The 15029-nt window shown below is 36.4% G+C and overlaps 2 protein-coding genes across 3 annotated transcripts; one reads left to right on the forward strand and one right to left on the reverse strand.

Moving 5' to 3' along the window:
• The first annotated feature begins 339 nt into the window (after positions 1–339).
• Positions 340–3235, forward strand: bcas2 (BCAS2 pre-mRNA processing factor). The gene is made up of 7 exons (XM_015004133.2): positions 340–545; positions 1741–1833; positions 1937–2007; positions 2150–2311; positions 2390–2440; positions 2530–2610; positions 2708–3235. The coding sequence occupies exons 1-7, from the start codon at positions 453–455 to the stop codon at positions 2832–2834; spliced, it is 678 nt and encodes a 225-aa protein (XP_014859619.1). The 5' UTR covers positions 340–452; the 3' UTR covers positions 2835–3235.
• Positions 3236–3832: 597 nt separating this feature from the next.
• On the reverse strand, positions 3833–13034 carry otud3 (OTU deubiquitinase 3). 2 transcript variants are annotated; one of them, XM_015004132.2, is made up of 8 exons: positions 12925–13034; positions 11058–11360; positions 9260–9408; positions 7996–8108; positions 7753–7875; positions 6629–6761; positions 5380–5567; positions 3833–4496 (listed from the first exon to the last, which is right to left on the reverse strand). In XM_015004132.2, the coding sequence occupies exons 2-8, from the start codon at positions 11261–11263 to the stop codon at positions 4332–4334; spliced, it is 1077 nt and encodes a 358-aa protein (XP_014859618.1). In that variant the 5' UTR covers positions 11264–11360; positions 12925–13034; the 3' UTR covers positions 3833–4331. The 2 variants fall into 2 exon arrangements, with proteins under 2 accessions (XP_014859618.1, XP_087863109.1); XM_088006983.1 differs by lacking the exon at positions 7753–7875.
• Positions 13035–15029: the final 1995 nt, after the last annotated feature.

Below are 15029 nucleotides of genomic sequence, written 5' to 3' on the forward strand. Positions count from 1 at the left end.
GGCTACTATTACAGCAATGTGACCTAGTTTGATGCTGGATGCAGCCTTGATTTTTAAAGTCAAATACACAATAAAGACATAAATTCTGTAAAGCAAATCTACCCGGTACATGTAGGCAACCAGCTTCTGTACATGTTAAGCCCAAAATGCTTGACATGTGGAAGAAAGAGAATTAACTAGAACACAGAAGGGAAATGTTGTCTGACGAAGATGGTCTTTCAAGAGAATTCAGGTTTTGGTGATTTTTCTCAGTGGAATTGTATCTTCACTGTTACTGCAAAAAAAGTAGTTTGAGCAGTCATCCTCCAATCCAATAGGCGGCAGTAACTACAACTTATACAACAGGATGTAAACATTCTCTTCCGGAAAAGCTTATAGTTGGACTTACCGAGTCCGTTTAGCGTTTGAAAGAAGTGAACCTTCAAATAAAACGATAATTAAACAAATTGAAAATGGCCGGAACTGCTTCAGTAGCAGGTGAAGTTTTTGTGGACGCTTTGCCGTACTTTGACCAGGGTTATGATGCTCCAGGTGTCAGAGAAGCGGTGAGTAAAAACCTTACGTGCTAACAGAAACGTGTTAGCTGGCTATGCTACATGGATATAAAGCAGCAGAACACCTCGTTGTAGCCTTTAGCAGTTCTGCAATATGTTTAAATTGTCCATAGCGACACAGGCTTAGTAAATATGCTTGGAAACTAATAAAATAAGGTCTTGATAGACTTTGTGGTGTCTTGTCCTCGCAGAGCAAGGGTATAGTTTGTAGCTAGGGCTTAAGAATAATGCTTGTAAATGTATACCTTTATATTCTAATGACTTAATATTTATGTTGAGGGGTAATAGCTTCCCATTTATAAAATGGGAAGGAGTCAATTCTTGAATATCAACCATAATCAGTGATATGCCACTTCACCCACATAAAGAACTAATTTATAGAGGGCAATTAGTTCTATACAAAATTAATTTTTTGCATGATTTTGTACTTCCATTTGGGTCTCTACTGGTTTTAGAAACAGTCCAAAAACTAAAGCTTATTTGCATAAAAGGGGGACAGAGTCCTAAAACAACTCATTCCAAAAAGAGCTCAAAATAGGCTGAACTGAGCAGTTGAAATCTCTCATTATCTGATAATGATTTTGTGCAAAAATAATGAGTGATTATCTGAAATCGTCAGATAATCATTCTGAGATTATCTGAGAATGATAATATCAGAATGAGATGCAGTGACCATGTTTTGTTTAGAGCATAAACCCATCCTGACTTGTTTAAAAGGAAGCATAATAGGTCCTCTTTAGCTTAGGCTAAAATAAAATGATTCATGTTCATAGTTCACCACTAAGATACTTTGAACCAAGTTGTCAGCTCCTACTTTAAATAATTCTTGTTCATTTATCTTAATCTGTATGAAATATTGTTTTAAAAAAACTATATTTTCATGTATCAACATCTCTGATACAGGTGAAACATTTTGATCACTCAAAAGTGAAGAGAATAACACTGATCATTCCTTCATCATGTCACCTCTTAATGGCTAGGTGTACATCGGGCAGCAAATAAACATTTTGCCTTCACACATGGTGTGTTTAAGAACAGAAAAATGGGAAGGTGTGGCGGTCTAACCAAGTTTGGCCAGCTGAGTTGGAGTACAGCGTGCATCGCCTGATCGGCACACTTTGATTTTCTTTGAAAAGACTGAAATTTTTGGAAATCTGTCAAACATTAATCCCGTTCATTCCTTTAGGCTGCGGCGCTGGTTGAGGAAGAGACAAGAAGATACCGGCCTACAAAGAACTACCTGAGCTACCTGCCTACGCCCGACTTCTCAGCTTTTGAGGTGAGGAATCCATTAGACAACCTCTGGTTGATTTTATCAGTTTAGGCAGTGGCAGAAAATTAACAGCATCTGAATGTTTCTTTATCATCTTTTTGCTCATCAGACAGAAATTATGAGGAACGAATTTGAACGGTTAGCAGCTCGGCAGCCCATGGAGCTCCTGAGCATGAAGAGGTAAAACCTGGTCATTGAAGAAATACTGTTTTTTTTTTAAAGGTTTTTTTCTTTTTATGCTAATCCACCAATACAGAAATGTACAGTTTAAGTGCACACATTTTTTAGCATGCACTTAAAACTTTTGTCACTCTTTGTGGAGATATGAGCTTCCGGCGCCCACGTCAGGACAGAAGAACGACATAACGGCGTGGCAGGAGTGTGTGAACAACTCTATGGCTCAGTTGGAGCACCAGGCAGTCCGCATCGAGAACCTGGAGCTCATGTCGCAGTACGGAACCAACGCATGGAAAGTCTACAACGGGTGAGAGGCATCAGCCTTTTCCTTCAAAGTCTGTTCACTGTTTGAAAATGCCTGACTGTCCTCATCCTCCTTCCTCAGCAACTTGGCCTTCATGATTGAGATGGCTCAGAAAGAGCTTCACAAGTTCAGGTAAAGACAGCAGGATGTTGGTATTTGATTGCCCAAAGTCCTTTAAAAAAAAAAAAAAAATTCATAGATAATGTGCTTAACTTCTACAGGAAGCAAATTCAAGATTTGAACTGGCAGCGTAAGAACGACCAGTTGGCAGCTGGAGCCAAACTACGCGAACTAGAGTCCAAGTATGTTAATGAGAATACCTGCATGTTTGTCACGGTGCGAAGATGAGGCCTCATGGTACTCTTCTGTGTCTTAACATATGTGCATTTCCATCCCTAGCTGGGTGTCACTGGTCAGTAAGAACTACGAAATCGAGCGGGCAATCGTCCAGTTGGAGAACGAAGTCGGTCAGCTCCGACAGCAGCAGGGGGACGAGAACAAGGAGAATATCAGACAGGACTTCTAGAGAACTGGACTCTCAATGGTTTCTGACTAAGATGGACTCCCTTTGGTTTCAGACTATGAGTAATCTGAGCATAAAGAAGTTGATACGAAACCACAGATGTGACTTAGATTGGTAGAAACAACAGTGGAGCAGTTTCAGACCCCCCCTGACAGAACAGAGTCTCAGCGGGTGTTCTGGCTTTAAAATACGTTTCTTTTCGTGTTTCTGATACACTGGTGGCAGCTTTTTCTCTTGCTTTACCGCAGGACTTTAATAGATGCCTTTCAGCCAAGAGGTGTGTTAGCGGAAAGTGTACATAGTGTAAGTCTGTTAAAGACTGCATTAAGTGTAGTTTTACATCATTGTCAATTGATGCTTTTTTTTTTTTTTAAATCTTTGTAATAAAATGAATTCCTATCGTTCCTTTTGAGCCGTCATCTACAGTTTTCCAGTTGTCCAAGAGCTTCGTACTCAGTTTTAATCTACACTCATGATTATGAATGTTGCCTACTTTCAATAAAACAGTTGAAATGTTTTGATTTTAAATGGGCTGATGGTGTAGCTCCAATGAATTACCTAAACAAGAATTTGCTGCACAAGTTTGGATTCATAGATTTTTTTCTAACCAGGCATGGTAAAAACTCAAGACACTAAAAGAAAAACACTTGTGGTTTTATGGTGTAGTATGTAACTTGTACAAATGTTTAAGCTTTGTGTGAACAGACCTCATCCTTACAAAGAAGCACTAAGCTGGATTTTTATGCATTTGTTAGAATCCTGTCGAAGACACAAATTTTCCCCTTTATGTGACATCTTTATAAACATTTGTACATTTTGCAATACTCGTAATAATGACAGTTTGTTTCTTTATGAAATCACAAATGAATTTTCCAACAATTGCAGACTTCCTGTTTTTCAACTTTCTAAAATGAAAGTGGTTGAGGATTAACACCTTTGAGTGAATTTGAAAAACTAGTTATGGTAATATACATGCTTCTGTGATAAATATGCACATCTCCTTATACTAGAATCAGTAAATTTGTCATTTATTAACAAGTATTGCCACATTCCTTACATTACAATGCCTCTCTCCCCTGTTTGATTACCAGCAGAATTACCTAAGTTAATGTAAACTCAGTTTAAGATAAATGAAAGCAGATCATCTGCATGCTTGTCATTGAAAGCCAGATTTCCAGCATAAGAAAAGGAGAGCGGCAGAGTAGAAGGTAGATCAGATCTGAACAGGATCTACAAACAAGAACGGGAACTGAACTTCAATCAAAACCCAGCAGAAAACACTGACACTCGCATTCCATCACGTTCTTTTCATTAACTTTCACACGTCTCATTCACACAGGCACCATTTAACTTTTTTTTTTTTTTTTTTTTTTAAGAAAAAAGAACAACTCAGAAACAAACATTCCCTGTGATAGAATCTCTGATTTTTAGCTATGTGGAAAACGAGACGGCCACAGGTAGCAAATGCTGCAGTGTGGAAGATTGGACCATGCCTCAGTTTTATATACTGAGAGTGTTGAGAGCTGGTACTAGAGTCACAGCATCTGGCAGGTTCTGGTTCTGGTCCTGGCCTCCTTTACTCTGAAGAAACTTCTGCCGATGCCTCTCCTCTTGGCGCTTCTTCTTTTCCAGCCGCTGCTGCTCTTTTCTTTGCTTGTTTGAAAGCTAGATGGCATGGAAAACAAACATTATAAAAGTACCATCAGTATACTAATGTATGCTTCTAAGCAGATTCTAAATTAAGTAGATTGTCAGTTTCAACATAGCACATATGATGCATATAAATGCAGTTATTTACTCTGCAAACTTGGGATAATTCAGCAAAACTCCAAACATCAGAATACAGCAACGTGTTCCCAAAATGATCGGTGGAATTTGTTGAGGAATTCAACCAACCTCAGTGGGAAACCTATGGAGCTAAATTGGGACCATAAAGTTTGTATGCAAGAAAAACAAACAAACAAAAAAACAGAAGAATTACTTTGAAACTGAAAAAACTGTCTGAATCTGAAAACAAATGTTCAAACTGTAAAAAAAAAGAAAAAAAAGATGTGAAACTGAAACAAAAATGTTTAAAAAATTACTTTAAGAGGTTTTTCTTTTCAGTTTCAGATTTTTTTTTCCAGTTTCAAACTGGTCCTGTTTATGGGCAGGGCCACAGCTGACAGGCGGCGTGGAATCATGACTGACAACTGTTGCACCCATGGACTAGGGAAACTGGAAATATCTCTAAGACATCTGACATTCTGTGTCTATGAGATTGGTGTAGAAAAATAACATGCTTCACTTTTATAACCTGCTTATGTCGACACACAACACAAATATCAATGGAAAAAATATTACATTTACAAATCTGCACAGCATTTCAATGTTATTTTAACCTCATCAATATTCACAACATATTAAATAACCCAGCTTTTTTATTTATATCATTTTATTTCATGTAACTTAAGTATTATTTCAGTTTTTAAAGAAAATTACTTATTTTCATATTTGAAAATTAAAAAAAGAAGAAGAAAAAAGCAGTACATCCCATCCATGAAAATACCTTGGGCTTTTGGACGTCGCTGCCCTCTCCTGGCTTGTTATGCTCACTGCAGTCTGTGGCTTCGGCTCTGCAGGTTGAACAGGACTCCGATGTGCATTTGCCCTGGCACAGCTGACCAAGCGACGAACCAGCGAGCCATTCAGCATTTATTGTTGCTGCACTTAGCTGTAGCAGGTTCTCCTCATCACCTGAAGGAGGGGGGAGGAAACTCCATGACCTGTTACTGTTCACATACATATAGAGTTACCACCTTTCAGAAATAAGAGATGCCTGCAATGGCCTGTGTCGACCTTCTCTCATGGGGTAAGATGGCCGCTGCAGTGATAGAGATTATTTTATGGGAATGTTTCTTGTAAAAAAAAAAAAAAAAGTGATTCATAGAGCAATCGTTCATACATAGAGGTGAGTTAGAATACCCCAAATTGTACTCTAATTTTTTCTTAAGTAGAAATATAAAGGAACAGTCTAATACATTACTTAAGCTTTAATTAAGCAAGTGTAAAAAAATATTTGGTAAAATTTCTTCTCAAGTACTGAGTAACTGCATCAGATTTAATATTTTAGATTTAATTCACCAGACAGCCAAAAATATAAGGTTATGTGAAAATTATTGTATTTGAAAGAGTATTACCAAAATATTTATATAAATAAGGAGTTAGGTTTGGAGGCTGGTTCTAGACCACACAGGGCAAAGGTCGTCAGTGTTTTTTCAGTGTTTTACACTTAAAGAATGAAAAAAATAAAACAAAAAAACCCAGCAATATTTCATCATTTGATATACCAAGTGACATTGTTCAGTCTTGAATGTGTCTCTTCCCTCTCACGTCTGTATTTTAAAAGAGATTTTGCTTCCAAGAACGTGGTGGAGAATCGGGTAGAGGACGTTTTAAAAAGACGCAGGATAGCATCTCACCGCGGCTGCAGAGTGTTCGTCTCTAGGCAACCGTGACAACAGCGTCGGTCCGTAGCGTTCTGGGCGGTCCTTTGTAGCTCCTGCCACTACAGTTTAACTGACCTTAATATTTCCTGTGTTTTATTTTCGCCATTATAGTTATAATTAATGTTGATATATGTGTGATAGGCATGACATTTTATAGAAATATGGAACAAATCCCATCCCGTCAATACGGGACGCAACATTTAACTGCCAAATACGAGACGATTCTGTATTTTACGTGACGGGTGGCAACGCTTCATACAAACAACAAGCAGCATCTAAGAGCAGCTAAAGTTTTATTTAGCCACTAACCCTGGATTCCCCGGTTCTTGATGGAGCTCAGGATCACGTTTTCCTCTTCGCACGCGGTCGGCAAGGGTTTCTTCTGTCTTTCCCTCTGACCGTCTCCAAACACACGCTGCTGGCTGTGGGAGTTCTGCAGGGTCTGGAAACCATGAAAGCATCTCAGTTAGCAAAGGTGCAATTGCTAACTGAGATGCAGGTGCAATCTGGATACATCTCCGCAGCTTCCCCGGCTCCAGAGGAATTTAGCAGGGGGGCATTGGCTTATTTTGGAGGGGCAGAGTAAATGAGCTTTTGTTTTAATATAAATACTTAAACCTTTATGTAACCTTTCAAAAAATAGCCATGTTTGGTAGAAAAAAAGAAACAATAAGGATGTATACAATATTGAGTAATTATGCTCAAATTAGAATAAACATTAGTTCATACGACGCAGAAATCTAAGGGATCCAATCTCTGAAGTCTATTTCTTTAAATGCAAAACCAATCTACTCAAGTAAGAGTATACACAATATTGCTCAAGTAAAAGAAAAAAAAATACCGTGGAGTAAAACTACTCTAAGTACTGTTTTTTCTCAAAAAGTTACTCAACAGTGCTACCCGCTTTTGAACACAGATAACAATATCAGAAGCCTATTCTTGTTAACAAGCTTAATGTGATATATTGGCATTAGCTAGTCATCATTTAGCTAACATAACCTGCATGACGCATCCAACAGAGTTACTCGACACACCTGGTTAGTTTGGGGGAAAAAAAAAAAGCAAAGTTCTTTGGCTTTTGCTGGTTTGCTCCCATGACTCTAACACACACCGGTGTGCCGTTCTGCACTGCAGCATGTCTCAGTCACTGCCCCACCAGCATCTAGCGGTCATGTTACGTTTAAAGGCGGCTCGTAAAAACATGTTACGACATGTTAACAATGGATTAAACAGTTGACAGGACTGGAAAAAGTTCAGGAGACCGAGAGCACAGCTACGGGAAGAGCGGGAGCAGGTGAGATCTCGACAGGTCATCCTGAGTTCGACTCCCGTTACACGGTTCCTTTGCCGCATGTTTTTTCCCCCTTCCTGTCAGACTGCTGTCAAATAAAGGCCAATAGTAACTCCTAAAAAGTATAAAATAAAACAACTACCTCAATGCGTAGCTGTGCAGGACTCTCAGAGTTGTCTCCGACTCGCCGCACGCTGTCATAGTGATCTCCGTATCGGTAGGCGATGTGCAACTCTCTACACGCTTGCTTCTCGACACCATTTATCTGCCAAGACGACACGACTAATGAACTGGTGAAATACTGCTGCGCTGGTGTCCCACGGTTAAAATAGCATGAGCTCATGTGATGTCATTCGATTGCCTCATCCTGTGGGTTGATCCCTACCTCCCAAAGTGGGGCGTTTAGCTGATGAATGACCACTTTCACTTGCTGACTGCGAGCAAAAGCGACGATAGCGTCATTGCCAGCAAAGGTACCGGACTGGGCGAGATTGGACACTGGAGGAAAAGACAAGAATAAGTTAGTTTTTATACATTTTAAAAGCTACAATACAACTATATAATATAAATCACTGTTTTATGTAAAATGTCATCTCACGTAGAATTGATTAATTATCTATATTTGACTTGAAATGTAGCTAATAAAACATAAAAATTGTTAAATTAATGAAAACAGTTTTCTTATAATAGCAATGAGGGTTTGCACACTTTTCCCATTAAGAACTTTTCAAGTACTTTCAATGTAAGTTTTCAAACTTTTCCACACTTTGGAGATTAAAACAATACAGATTAACTAGAGAAGACCATTTCAATTCACTGTTATTGATCATTTATTTCAGTTAATAATGTCTTGTGGTAGTATTCTACATTCAAAAAGGCAAACTAAAACATAAAAATGTTATGCTCCGAAATGTCTCTCTCTCACACACACACTATACACCTGACTCGTCTGAGAACAAAACACTAATTTAACAAAAATAGAGCCCCCAATTGCAATAGTTAACATATAAAATCATTGATTCATAAGGAGTAATAAATATTCATTACATTGAAGCAATCCAAGCAAATCATTTTAAGGTAGCTGACCTTACTGCTCAAACACAAACTTATGAATTTGAAGAAAGTTACACAAAAATCTCTCTAAAAAAAAAGAAGTCTTAGCTTCCAGCATTTAGCAAAATAGAAATACTTTGGGGAATTCTAACTCACCTAAAACAAGAGAGGTTTGGTCTGATTTAACTTAAAAAAATGTGCATGTCTTTTTATTAAGTGTGTGACCTGGTTTCAAGAGGAAATAATGTTCTTCAAGTTTAGGCTTTTACTCAAGCATTAGACTGCACTTTATGACAAAACTGTGCAGTTTGAATTTGAAGCACTTCCAAGGATCTGATGCAAAGATCTACCACTTTCCAAATATTGAATTGAAATCCATGCATTTTCAAGGATTTCAAGCACCTGCATGAAACCTGAATCTAAACGGAAATGACAACTCTGAAAAATGCTTCATCACTTCCAGCCTGCAGACAAAAACTTCCAGGAGTCACTGCTTCATCATCAACTATTAAACAATCCCATAATAATCAATGGTTGGTATAACATTATTCAATTATAAAAATAAAAATGATTGTTTCCAACTGCTACTTTCTTACAGTGCTGTGGAAAAGGAACATCATCTTCAACAAAAGGCTCAAAGTCTTGTCGATGGGACATCATGTACTGGACGGTCTCCTGGCGAAGCCGCAGATGACCCCGCGAATGCCCCTCTAACTGGTCACCGAGCGCTCTGAACAGGCAGTTCCTGTAGGAGACAGAGATCACACATAATGACTGATGTACCTCATTACTCGCTATATGGAAAAAAAAAAAAAGATCTGTCTGAGTTAAAGCTATTGTTCCAGCCTGTCCATTAGGGACGGGTTAAAAAGTCCTCTCTCAACAAACTGAAGCCCAGTGTGTAATAATCAGAAAGATTATTCTTTAGTTAAAGAAAAAAAAAGTTTTATCTTTACAATTAGATAAAGGCGACTTAAGCTATTTTGGAAGAGTTGAGAGAAATGCTTTTTAACAGGACAAATTAAAAAAAAAGAAAAAGAAAACGAAGATATTTTGTCCTAGAATTGCAAAACAAAAACCCCAGAAAACAAAGATCATGGGAAATGCTTCGTAGCAGTCTTGCTACGAAGCATTTCCCATGGACTGTTTTTAGATAAAGAGGGTCTGAAATACGTCTTTTTACCTGTAATAAATAAAACATTCCATAACTGCATTTTGTATTTAGTCAGGTTATCTTGATTTGAAATTAAAATGTAATTATTTGTGTGACAAAAAAAATGGAGAAAGGAGAAAATATTTTTTCACAGCACTGTCTGTGTATATTCATAGTCTGCAGTAAGGAAATGTGGATACTGGACTCAAATTAAATCATTTTCTACCAGCAAAGATTAATTAAAGTCATTTAGGTTTGAGTAGGGGTCAAACATGAAACAGAAAAAAATGATTGGAATTAAATATGGCACAAGTTTTGATAAGCAAGTTTTTAGGAAATAGCATTTTTTTTTTAATTGGTTGAGATTTGAATATTGTTATATTGATCTCCCATAATTCATGAAAATAATTAATTACAAGGAAAAATGACTGATAATGGTTTAATCAATAGATATGAAATTTAAGTAGGAAGGAAAAAGAATGGCAATATGCAACTCCTAAATGAGGAAGTAATTAGCAAAGCGTAAAATTGTCTTGTTTTTTACAATACTGTTTTTTTTTTAGTCTAGTATTAACATAACCAGTGAAGGGTCTCAAAATATATATGTTAATATGGAAATCACAACTTAAAGAATGTAGTAAACTTAAACATTGTAGTAATGGACTATATTATCAGTTATTCTGACAATCGATTGATCGGATAAAATAAATTGGCAGATTTTGCAGATTTTTCATTTCACCGCTTAAGCTTATTTTATACAATATTAGAAATACATGGAAAAGATACACAAATAACCCAATTCATTCGAAAATACTGGTAACGTCAACATGGGGAACGTTCAGCCCGTTCTGCTCAACAATACAGCGTAGGGCCAATCTGCTGATTAGTTTTTGGATTAATCGATTATTGATTGGGAAACAAAAAAAAGTGCTTATTAAGAGTTTTTTTTATTTTACAGAATTTGAACCAGGTCAAGCTAAAACTATGCCACGTGAGGAGTATTAGGTTATTTTTTGATATATAAATAATTTTAGTCTAATTACTGCTCTGAGTAATTAGGTACGTTCTTTCAGCAAATGGGCTGTTATGAGTCTGTATACTTCAGTTAAAGATTAATCCATTACTAAATTAGTTGACAGTTATTTCAATAATTGGTTAATCACAATTAATTGTTTCAGGCCTAGACCAAACACACCAAGAGCGACACACATGACAAATATAAGCAGTTTCCCATCTCTTACCCGTCTCCTGGGACTTCTCTCAGCTTTAGCCCGAGCGCCTGGAGCTGATTGGAGAAGCTGACATACTCTGCCCCTTCGTCGTTATCCTGAGGGCGGTTCTTCCGATCTTTTGCGATGGCACGGCGAGCTGCTCGTTCATCCCTCTTGCGCTCCAGTTCACCCTTTTTATTGCTCCTCACAGGTTTTGCTGTCTGTTTCCGAGACATATTTCTTCTAATCGTTTCTTCGTGCCTGGAGCACCAAATAATGTCCTGTTTTGGCAACTAGATGGCACTTCATTAAATAATTCCAGTCTTGTGCAACCTAAAAGCACAGAAAGAGGGGTAGGGAAATGAAACTGATAAGTGAAGATGGATACATGTTGCTACAAAGCAAGAATAGATATTATATATTTCTATTGAAATAATACAATGTGGAGGTGTCATAATGGCATGCAAGCTTTTACCAAAGATCTCCCACTTAACTATTCCGATTTTCTTATTTTTCTTTTTCTTTCTACTGAAAGAAAAATAAATAGTGTTGAAAATACGTATTCAGTCTGAAGTGCAAAATAAAATATGTAGAAATTATTTTAATAGGCACCAGCTGGTATGACATTATATTAGCAAGATACTGACCTTGAGTAAAAATGACTGGTGCCATAGTATTTATGCAAAACTGTTTAAACCTGAGCTAATTAATATGGATTAACCCCCCCCCCAAAAATGATAGAAACTCAATAATTATTTCTACTGCAACTAAGGCATAAAATATTAAAGTTATAACAATGTTATCTAAAATATGCATTTATAGTGATTTTCGAACATAGACACAAGCAAAATACAGAACTAACACCCGTAATATAAAGTGCAACTTATTCAAATCCCATATAGTTTGAAACTGATAAATAATCTGAGCCTATCTGTAAAACAACTTTGAAAATGGTTTGCTTAGGACACAAACAGATTTAAACTTAAAAAAAAAAAATCATAGTATGAATTTTCCTTACATCAAAATACATTTTTAATTTTATGTAGGCATTTTCTTTTCCTTTGTAAATCAGAAAAATTAAACAATTCCAACCTGATACTGTTCTTAAAGAGCCTCATTCACCTAATCATGTAACTGTAGTGTTCATTTAAAAAATACTTTTTGTTTTTTAAAATAAGATACTAATAACATGCAGTTTTTTTTGTCAGTCCAACTAAATTACCACTTTTGTTTAATGGAGGAATTATTAACTTAAGGTAAGAATTTTTAAGAAATTTGAGGAAAACGAAAGTGCTTCCAGATCTTTGTCGTAAGGTTTTTCCAAATGAGACACAATAAGAAATAAATGGCATTTAAACAGAAACCAAAATATGAATTCACTTTTAAATTAAAAATGTTCAGTAATTCGTTAGCATTCTGACTCTGTATAGTTTCCTTGTTCTGTTAATAAGTGTTGTAAACTACATTTTAAAAAACAATAACGAATAATTAGATGGTGAAAGAAGTGGTATTTAATGGTATACTTTTTCAGTTAATATGGCTTTAAATTTGTGGCCTGCGTAGTTTCTTACCTTTTTTTAGGCAAAGGCCTATTACTTTAGCTTTTTTTTATTAATAAATAAAAGCTAAAGTAACAGCCCGGTTACTTCATTTTTATGTGCATAAAACTGCTCGGCAGAATTCAAATTAATATGTAAAACGCACAAACTACTCAAAGAACTCGGGTGTTAGCTGTTGTCAAATGGTTAAACGGAACTTAATTTTTACTGTTAGCTGAAATGACAACTAGCCGAAGCTAAATGGAGAAAATAACCGATGTAGTACATCAATTTTTAACTACCCGCTTTCGACACTCCATCTACCGAGTCGTAATATATCTTAACTCAAACAATCTTACCTGACATATGCGGAAAATTTTGAGTTTTCTCTATATTTATACATGTTTTGGTTCAGACAAAAACATTTCGCGTCTACGTATTTGTTTACAACCGAAGTTCCGCTTACGTATTTGTAGGTACGTCAGTACGTACGGAAGCCATAAGGGGCCAAAGACGAATTAAAACCGCGCCACACTGTCGAAACAGTCATAAAAAAATATCTATCTATCTATCTATCTATCTATCTATCTATCTATCTATCTATCTATCTATCTATCTATCTATCTATCTATCTATCTATCTATCTATCTATCTATCTATCTATCTATCTATCTATCTATCTATCTATCTATCTATCTATCTGTGTCTGTCTGTCTGTCTGTCCATAACAAACAACTGTGGCTCATTACAAAGTAAGAGTCTGTATCAGATCTGTAAGAAATCTTGCCTCTGAATAACATCCACCTTCTGCCAGTCTTGTAGATCCAGTCACCCTCAACTCTTTGAGATGACACCACACAGTTGGTGAACATGACGTGGGGGTGGAAACTGCACCACAGAGTGAGTACAATTTTATTCACAGTGACTATCTGACAAACTATTGATCAAACCAAAAACATAAAGAAATGTACTTCTCTTTGTTATATATTCCTTTTGTGCATTTATTCCAACCAGCTGTGCAGGTTTGGATTAAGTCTAGTGAGTTGTTGGCTTTGTCTTGGCAGATGTACACTGGCCTGAAGGTTACATTTGTGCATGAGCAGCACTCTCACCACAGAGGAACAGTCAGCCAAGGGTGACTGAAAGGCAGAATTTTATCTGAAAGCAGACATACTCACCATAGCATGTGTCTTGTTCATGTGTGCATAGACGAGTACTGACATTCTACTTTAGTTGGACTTACAGTGCTTGACAAATTACTGATTCCCATTGACATTTTTCTGCACTTTTTTAAATTTTTTTTACATTTTTTGTTGTTGCAACCATAAACATTTATACATTTTATTAAATTTTTTTGTAAATGACAAACAATGAGGAAGAAAAATAATTACATTTTATTTATATAGCACCTTTCACAGGTCAGAAAACCTCAAAGCTTTTTAGGGGGGGCAACATGGGGTGACAGTGGTAGGAGTTTGCCCTGCAAACTCCTACCACTGTCGCTGGTTTGTGGTTTGTGCGACCACACACTGCGACAGTGTGTGCGACCACACACTGTCGCTGGTTTGTGCGACCACACAGGTTGCTGGTTTGTGCAACCCCGCTCCATCCTTCTTTGTTGTTGTGTCCTTGGGCAAAACACTTCACCTACCTTGCCTGCTGTCAGACTCCCCCCAAGGCACCTGTGGGTGCTATCTGTATCCGTATTCTGTATTTTTAAAAAACTGAAAACAAACAACAAGTCATATTTGGAGAGATGTAAAACTGAAGATACCTGCTACATTTAGTGTTAAGGACAAGTATTGTCTTCTCTGTAACTAAACTGTCAATGTTTGATATTTTGAGACATGAACACATTATTTACTTTGTTAAACATTACATCAAGTTCCACTATAAGGATTGTAATTTTTTTTTATTCTTTGCCATTTTAACAAAATAGTAAAAGATTATTAAGTCACCTAAAATAGCCTAAGGTATACACTGAGATGTAATTTAAAACACACTGAAATTTCAGTTTATTTAATAGTTTACTTTTCAAGTAAGCTTTAAGTGAATTTTAAAAGATTCTATTTTGAGCATATATTTTAAAATATACACAAAATTTCTTTAAAAGCATATTGTTTCGTTGGTACACTTGAACAAATACATATTTTGTTCACTTAAAGTATACTTTTATTTGATATATTTCTTAAAAGTGTATTGTGGTACAATTATATTTATGTGTGTTTAAAGTTATAATGTCAAAATTGGTACAAGCACGCTGTTAGGTACACTTAATAATTAGTATACTTAAAATGTACATACGCAAATGTAAGTTTGCTTGAAATATACTAACATATATATTTCTTTCCACTAGGGAAGGTAGTCTGTATCCTTCCACCAAATCACAACCAGTTTGTTACAAACCTTCCTGAATATATATTGTGCATGTATAAAAATGCGCTGGCAGGGAACCAAAAGTGGC

This window comes from Poecilia mexicana, unplaced genomic scaffold (genome assembly GCF_051168715.1).
Source record: "Poecilia mexicana isolate PSO_F unplaced genomic scaffold, ASM5116871v1 scaffold_7, whole genome shotgun sequence".
NCBI classification, from domain to species: Eukaryota; Metazoa; Chordata; class Actinopteri; order Cyprinodontiformes; family Poeciliidae; genus Poecilia; species Poecilia mexicana.